At 38.1% G+C, this 8,520-nt stretch overlaps 1 protein-coding gene across 1 annotated transcript; it reads left to right on the forward strand.

Moving 5' to 3' along the window:
- Window positions 1–444: 444 nt before the first annotated feature.
- LOC110908415 lies at window positions 445–6,268 on the forward strand. The gene is made up of 2 exons (XM_022153354.2): window positions 445–1,475; window positions 3,898–6,268. Exons 1-2 carry the CDS (start codon window positions 821–823, stop codon window positions 6,186–6,188), a joined length of 2,946 nt encoding a protein of 981 aa, XP_022009046.1. The 5' UTR covers window positions 445–820; the 3' UTR covers window positions 6,189–6,268.
- The last annotated feature ends 2,252 nt before the right edge of the window (window positions 6,269–8,520 follow it).

The following is an 8,520-nucleotide window of genomic DNA, read 5'->3' on the forward strand; positions in this document are numbered from 1 at the left end:
AATAGGAAGCAACGCAGAAAGTGATATGGATGCGGGATGGAGGCTTTGTAGGGCGCCGGGTTATGTTTTATAATGGGTCAAATCTTTCACACATATATATACACACACAACTTAAATATGGACTTTTTATCGTTTAAGGTTTGATTTATATTCTGACACTGTATTGTCGACTCCGCCGCAACGTGCAGTGTAAAGGACTAAAGTTGCAACAAAATACCTAGGTAAAAAACTAAACTTGTAACAAAATACCTAGTAAAGGAAACGATCTGTTAACAATTAATAGAGTTTTTTAACTGGGTTGGGTGTAAATGACTAAACTTGCAACAAAATACCTAGTAAAAGACACCGCTTGTTAACATTCGTTAAAAAGGTTACTGGTGGTATAAATATAAAGTACAAAACTTAGTAATTTTTTCTTAAAACATTCCATTGAAAAACCAAAATTTTGTTATAAAACCCCTGGGATTTGATTCCTATCTGAATCCCCTCGTCAGAATCTCTCTCCTAGGGTTTCGATAGCCCTGCACCACCTGCAATTTGTTGCACATCATTCATCCATTATCGATTCTTCACAGGCATGATTTCAACTTGTTATCCGTTACTGATTATCTTTTTCATTTCCTACTACTTGTTTTCTCTACACATATAAATTTCGTACGAAAATCAGATAGTGTGTAGAGTCTGTGTACCGGTATTGTTACTTGAATCCTAGGGTTATGGAAATGTAGGTTGAATTTTGAATGATTTGAACAAATAAAGTGCGTTTGATTTTGATAAAAAACGCTACTATTTCAAGGATCCGGTAAATGTTAGTGTGGCGATGGTGGTTGAACAGTCGATTTCTGGGCATGGATTTGAGGTTGGAGATATGGTTTGGGCGAAAATGAAATCTCAACTGTGGTGGCCCGGTCGTGTGTACAGTGAGGATTTTGCGACGCCGCTGGTTCGTCGATCGAAGAGGGAGGGGGAGGGTATGTTGTTGGTTGCATTTTTTGGTTCTAGTAGTTTTGGGTGGTTTGATTGTTCGGAGCTTGTATCGTTTGATTGTAATTATGCGGAAATGTGTCGGCAGACGAGTTCTAGAGCGTTTGTTAGGGCTGTGGAAGAGGCAGTGGTGGAGGTGAACAGGAGGATTGGTCTTGGTATGTCGTGTATGTGTCGGAATAAGCAGAGTTTTAGGGCGATTGATGTGCAGGGTTTTGTTGTTGTTGATGTGGCGGGGTATGATTCTGGTGCTGTGTACTCTGTTGATGCGATTAGGAAAGCTAGGGACGGTTTTCAGCCTAAGTTGGCTTATGATTTTTTAAGGCAGTTGGCTTTGGAACCTACCGATAGTGAGCATGTTGATGATATTAATTTTGTGAAGAACAAGGCTACTGTCGTGGCTTACAGAAAGGCAGTATTTAAGGACTTTGATGAGCATTATGATCAGGCATCTATTCAAGAACCAGCCCGTCAAGAAACATCATCTAAAGGTTTACATACATATACTATATATGCTGTTTACCTGTGTTTCTCTTTCTCCTTTACATAATCCTTCCTAATTTTTTTGCACCCGACTGCCTTTTAACACTCTTAGTTCCTTTTGGATCTTAAAAGCAATAACTGATGCAAGTAAATTGTTTAATTCTTATTTGTTGTTATATTTCTTGTTACGTCATTTTTGTAACATTGCATGTGAAAGATGGTTTATGAGTTTATCTCACACGGGAGAACTCTTTAATGCATATAGTTAAAGATGGGAATTCATGCATTATTAAACACGCAAAATTGCTAATAGAATTTTACACTTGGGATACATTTGAGGAGCAAAATTAGAATCTTTCTAATGTCATGAATTTGGAAAAAAGAAATTACATAAAATAGCTCTATCTATAACCTATGATTCCTTATATGTTAGAATGTGAATTATTGTAAATTTGTATAATTTGCCTAATGATGACCTTTTTAGCTATTATTTTTTTCTAAATCTTTCACAAACAGAACTCAGACGGCTAGATGCAAATATAGATAATAGAGAAGCCCTAATTAGTAATCTATCCGGTCATAAAGTTTCCCCGACGGATGCAGATTACGACATGCGATTAAAGAAATAAACAGTTTTCAAATTAGGAAGCATTATTGTATCATTATTCAGTAAACATTTCTATTTAATTGAGTCTCTCTTTGTTTATATATTTAGGTTTTAGCTATTTAGTTGTATTAACTATTAAGTTATTAGGCTTATTCAATGTCGCTTTGTAGTTTGTTTGCATTCTAACAGATTATTCAAATACATATTATGCTTTCTACTCATGCTTCTTTGTGAACCAGAGATAAAATCTTCAGGTTATTTGCCTTTGCATTCAATCTATTTACAAGCGTACAGACTTTCAAATATCTATATGAACACGTCATTCATGGATCAACGTTATGGCTATTATCAAGTCTAATGTTTTGTTATTATGATTGATATTGCAATTTGTTTGTTCTTGTTAATTGTTAATTAAACCATTATTATGACGTATTTGTATCTACATGTTAAATCATTGGCCACTAACTGAGCTTGTTTTTCTAAAGCAAGAGTTGCCCTTAACTGGATTCACTTTTACACAGTCTTTAAGCTTTCCCCAGAAAATGTATCACAAAAGAAAGATGGTAACACTTTAAGTCAACTCATAAAATCTCGCTTTTAATAGAGAATTAATTCCCCACAAGCAGGAATAATGACTGCTGGTATCTTTGTGGAGATGGATTAAATTGTCAAACAATTTAGGATCTTAGCCATTTAGGTTGTCAATCCAGTAGTAATATACTAATATATAACCTTATATACTAAATATACCCATGTGATTTCAAATGAGGACATAGTTGTCAATAGCGGCTATAGCGCTCTATGTAGCGAGGCGACAAAGTGTCGCTATCTGGGTAAAAGCGACCAATAGCGCGAATAGCGACAGTTAGGGTTTTTCTTTCTTTGTTTTTTGGATGTAAATAGCAATTAGATATAGCTATAAAATAGCTGGATTTATAGGTTTTTGTTAAATACACATGTAAAATAGCATATATACCAAGGTATTTTGATATAATATACACATAAAAATTTTCAAAATTCTATTCGCTATGTAGCATATAGGTCCCTTGTCGCTATTCGCTATTAACAACTATTATGAGGGTCACGATCACACTTTGCTACCTTATTCATTTCTAAATTCTTTTTCATGCACCTCTCTATGGATTTGTCCTTTTTAGCATGTTTGAAGTTTTGCAGTAATGGAAGACTTTGTTGATGTCAGCTACAAGCACTTTGGCTAGCCCGTGCTTTATAGTATCTTGTGTTTAAACCCTTGCATGTTTGTACCCTTGGGTTTAAAAAGCGTGAGGCAGTCCGAGGCGTTTAGGCCTCAAAAGCTGAGGCGTGACGCATAAGGCAAGAGCCTCACGTACGTGAGGCGTTGCTCTATGTACAACCAAATAAACCTTATGTACAATCAAAAGCTAAATATGTCTCAGTTTTTTACATCGTAACCTTTTTTATCATGTAAAACATTCATAATCTCTTCATCCCTTTGGTTGTTTCTACGTATTACCCTTATACGAATCCCAATCTTGACCAATTTTGACCGATGTGGTGAAGCGCTGCCTCAAGGCCCTGAGGTGTTATCCTAATTGCCTCAAGTACCTCACGCCTCAGGCGCTCATGAGGCGCTACTTTTTAAACCAAGTTTGTACGTAACTTTCATTTTTTGCTAAAGTGTATTTGATTGCATACTTGCAAACAACATACGGAGGAGCAGTTAGAACTTGAAATATTAGATTGTTGTAAACTTGTTTGAGGATTGTTAAGCTTTTAGCATGAATATCATGTGGTGTAAAGTTGGTCAAATTTATTCAATGATTCTGTTGTTATATTTACAGCTCCATTGAATGGTATGGCGGTGCTTGCTGACAGTTTGGGCAAACATAAGAAAGACGAGTATCTTTTCAAACCGAGAGATGACTCTAAAGAGATAATAAAGGAAAAAGAAGAAGTGATTAGTGGGCCTGGGCCTGGACCGGAAGAGGTGAAGATTCCCAAACGTCCCGTTGGAGAACCCACACTTGAGAATATAAAGAAACAGAAGAAAGAGGGGATTTCTGAAGGTACGCAAAGAAGTGTTGTTAATTATGAGATGGATCTTTCACGTGTATTGGGTGATCTGCATTCACTCGCTGTTGATCCTTGTAATACCGTCAACAGAGGATTACGTAATAAGGTAAAGAAAGCTTTTCTACGGTTCAGGTCGCTTGTGTTTCAAAAAGGCAAAAACTTCTCACTACCACTGGCTGATGGTGAGCCAAATGCTACTAAATCCTCTGAGGATAATGTAGAACCGTCAAGTGGGCTCAAGCGAGGTCCGTCTGACTGCCAGGAAGACGTGAATGATTCTAAAAAGAAGAAAGCTGGTGATATTAGAAAGTTAACTGACGAAAAGAAGTTAACTACACGAGATGTCAAGCAGCCTGTTGCTATGACATTGAAGAAACCAGGACCCGAGCCAACTATGCTCGTTTTAAAGTTCCCGGAAGGAGGATCTCTGCCGTCTTATAATGAACTGAAGGCAAGGTTCGCACGGTATGGACCAATGGATCATTCGGCCACTCAAATACTTAGGAACAGTCTCTCATGTCAGGTGGCTTTCAGGCACAAGGCCCATGCAAAGGCGGCGTATGGGTTTGTGGTTGAAAGTACTAGCCTGTTTGGAAACACAGATGTGAAGTGCAGCCTCAAGTGTGTTGGGGATGTGGATGCCGCCGAGCCTGAGCTACTGGTTAAAGTCCCAAAAAACCACCACCAGCCAGCACTGTCTTTGGTTCCAGCCACATCTGGCGGTGAAGAAGCGGCAGGTAAGGGTGGTAGGGAGGTGTTTGCTGACAGTTTAGGCAAGGTTATGAACACTGCAAGACCTACGAACTATGCCAAGAAAGACGACTGTCTTTTCAAACCTGAAGCTCCTCAGAGAAGTGATGGGAACTACGAGACCGATCTTTTACGGGTACTGGATGATCTGCATGCACTTGCTGTTGATCCTTTTAATACGGTAAACACTGGATCACGTATTAAAGTAAGGAAAGCCTTTTTAAGGTTCAGATCACTTGTGTTTCAGAAAGGCCAAAACTTCTCACTGCCAGTGGCTGGTGGTGAGCCAAACGCTAGTAAATCCTCCGAGGATAGTGTACAAGTGCCATCTGTAAAACCACCAAGTGGGCTCAAGCGAGGTGCGCCTAACCACCAGCAAGAAATGGCTGCTGCTAAAAAGAAGAAAGTTGGTGACATTAAAAGTTTGACCAAGGAAAAGAAGGTCACAAAGATGATTGACGGACCTCTTTCACGAGTTGTAAATCAGCCGGTTTCTACGACGCTGAAGAAACCAGTACCTGAGCTCATCAAGAAAACAGAGCAGCAGCTGGCACCCGGACCAGCTATGCTTACGATAAAGTTCCCGCAAGGAGGATCTCTACCGTCCTATAATGAACTGAAGTCAAGGTTCGCGCGTTTTGGACCAATGGATCATTCGGGCACCCACATATTCTGGAACACTTTCTCGTGTCAGGTGGTTTTCAGGCACAAGGCCCATGCACATGCGGCATATAGGTTTGTGGTTGAAAGTACCAGTCTGTTTGGAAACACGGGTGTAAAGTGCACCCTCAAAGAGGTTCCGACCGTGAGTTCTGCGAGGCCTGAACCACCAGTTGTAGTCTCATCAGGCGTACAACCGAAGTCAATTTTGAAGAAATCTGGTGGTGAAGAGGCGGCGGCTAATGGTGGTAAGGGGCGAGTAAAGTTTATGTTAGGTGGGGAAGAGAGTCAAATAGAGGTTGCTCTGCTTAGAGCAGCCTATGGTTCTTCTCCTTTAACAAAGAATGTTAGTAGTAACAAGAATGAAAAGGCTGTTCATCCTGTTGTTGTTACTAGTCCAACTGGTTCATCCACACCACCACCACCACCACCTATGCGCTATGGCACAACACTATTATCACCACCATCATTACCACCGTGTTCTATGCAGAGGACACCATTACAAGTACTAAACAGACCGCCGAGTGACCGATTTACAACGCCAAACATAGATATTAAAGAACAAATGCTGAGCCTCCTTATGAGATGCAATGATATTGTGACGAATGTTAGTAGCATCTTAGGCTACTCGCCTTACCACCCTTTGTAAACCCGATATGGCAAAACACAGCACAAATGAGAGTAACAAAAGTTAGCAAAGAATTACCGTTTTCTTGGTACTTGTTTTCATTGTGTTCCATAGTATTTTAGAATTTTTTTTTATATATACGCTTACAAAACCATCTTGGGCGACCCACCATTGTCGCCGGCTACCACCATTCACTTGACCATCTCTTTGTCGCCCACATGTTTAAACATAATATTGTACTATGGTGTTTAAACCTAAACCAGTGAAAACCCTGTACTATGCGGAGGAATTCAGCAGTTATCAATTCCGTTCGTTACAGCAGTAGCACTTGTTATGGCAACTGAAAGAGAATAGAAAAAAAAAAAAAAATAATGTTGTGACATTTATAAAAGGATAACAACACGTGTTTTACATCATTCGAAAACAATGTCAACGAATACCGATATCGATGTTTGGTTGGAATTGGTTGGAGTTCGTGAATGCACTGGTGCGTTACGTGCATGCTCTATATCGTACATAAATATCTATTTTGAATGCAATTCCGTTTTCAATATTGTTCTGTTGGCATCGAAACAAAATCTATAACAAACACCAAAAAAATGAATGTTGGTACCACTACTTAAGACGACGATGTTTTGGTTTGTCACAATAAAGAACAAAATCAATTATATTTGACTTGTTCGATTTTGAACAAAAGTTTAATTAAAATGTGGACGATATAAATATGTCGCAACGATATATTCGGGATTAGAAATGAAAAACAAATGGTCTCTTTAATAAAAATCTTAGGTAGCTTTAATAACATGTACGTTTATACTTCAATTACTTATACGTTACTACTCACAATCTGAAGTCAAATTTTTTTTTTTATCAAGACGTAGATAAAAATAGTTTAAAGAGTAAAGTACAATTTTAGTCCTTGAGGTTTACACCCGCTCTGAGGTTCAGTCCATATTTCAAAAAAAAAAAAAAAAATATAAAAAATCAACACTCCAGTCCGTGACGAATTCAATTGCTCACAATTAAAACCCTGGTACTAACAGACTGTTAGTATTTCTGTGAAAAGACTAAAATACCCCCATAACTTTACTTACATTTTGAGTCCCTGTAGGTTTATTTCTTGATTTCCTTCCATTTTCAAATGTTTTTCCTAATCTAGTAACAAACCACATGTAACCAGAAAATTAAACAAGTATCAAGGTATTAACACAACAACAACAACAAGAGATCAACACATGTAACTAGAATTGGAATACAACTTATAAGTTGAACTGGGTTTGACTATTTGGAGTTGGGTTGGGTTTGACTTTCACTTGTGACCTTTTTATCTAGTCAAACAGTTCATGTTATCCCTACCAAGATGTATGCTCCTTGTTCAAGTGACTGACAGTCATAGTCTATCAGTCATGTTCCAGAGTTTGGTAAATCCGGTTGTGCAAAACACAGTCTATCATGCCTGTTCAACTTATAAGCAAATTCAGTTGTGCATACAATGAGAAAACAACCAGTGTGCATTTCATGTTTAAAGGCTTATGTGCATTCAACTGAATGTAATCTAATGAAGATGCTATTGACATCATCCTAATGCACAACACAACTGATTATGTGCATTGAAAACATAATATGCATTAGTTTTATGCTCCCTGCACCCTTATTAAACAAACATCAATTTAAATTATCCTATAAACTTGCCAAAGCCTTATGTGCAGCAAACATCTTAAGCATATCAACCAAACAATACCATCAACTTAAAAAGTGAACACAGTGTCATTTGACCCTATGCTTTAGTTTATCCTAATGTGCAGCAGTGCAGTTGCGAATTGATCCTAATGTGCAGCAGTGCAGCTGTCATTTGACCCTAAGCTTAAGTTGATCCTAATGTGTCATTTAATCCTAAGCTACAATTGATAACACATAAATATCAACATTTAAGACAATGCAGTAACAGTCAAAGGCAGAGACGTTTGATCCTAAATTTAGTTTAATAACTTCAAACAAAACACAGTTTAAAGACCACCATTCATACACAATAGTTTAATATCCGATATAGATAACAATACAAGAGTAATCCTGATCATTAACTTCAAAAACCCAAAAAATGACCAGTGGCCAAAACAACCCTTTTACACTGTTACACGTAAGCTAATAGTTAGGCATCCTATATACACCAATGCTAGCCCCCGTTGTCACAACCCCCGACCCCACCCTGGGAGCGGGAGCCGTGGGGTTATCCTGCACTTGGAAAAAGAAGTAGAAAAAGTAATAAATATAGTGATAATTTGATTCTTCGTCGCCATAGTAAATAGGAGAGAAAATAGAATTTCTTTCTTCGTCTTTACAAAAAAAAAAAAAA

This window comes from Helianthus annuus, chromosome 6 (assembly GCF_002127325.2).
Source record: "Helianthus annuus cultivar XRQ/B chromosome 6, HanXRQr2.0-SUNRISE, whole genome shotgun sequence".
Taxonomy (NCBI): domain Eukaryota; kingdom Viridiplantae; phylum Streptophyta; class Magnoliopsida; order Asterales; family Asteraceae; genus Helianthus; species Helianthus annuus.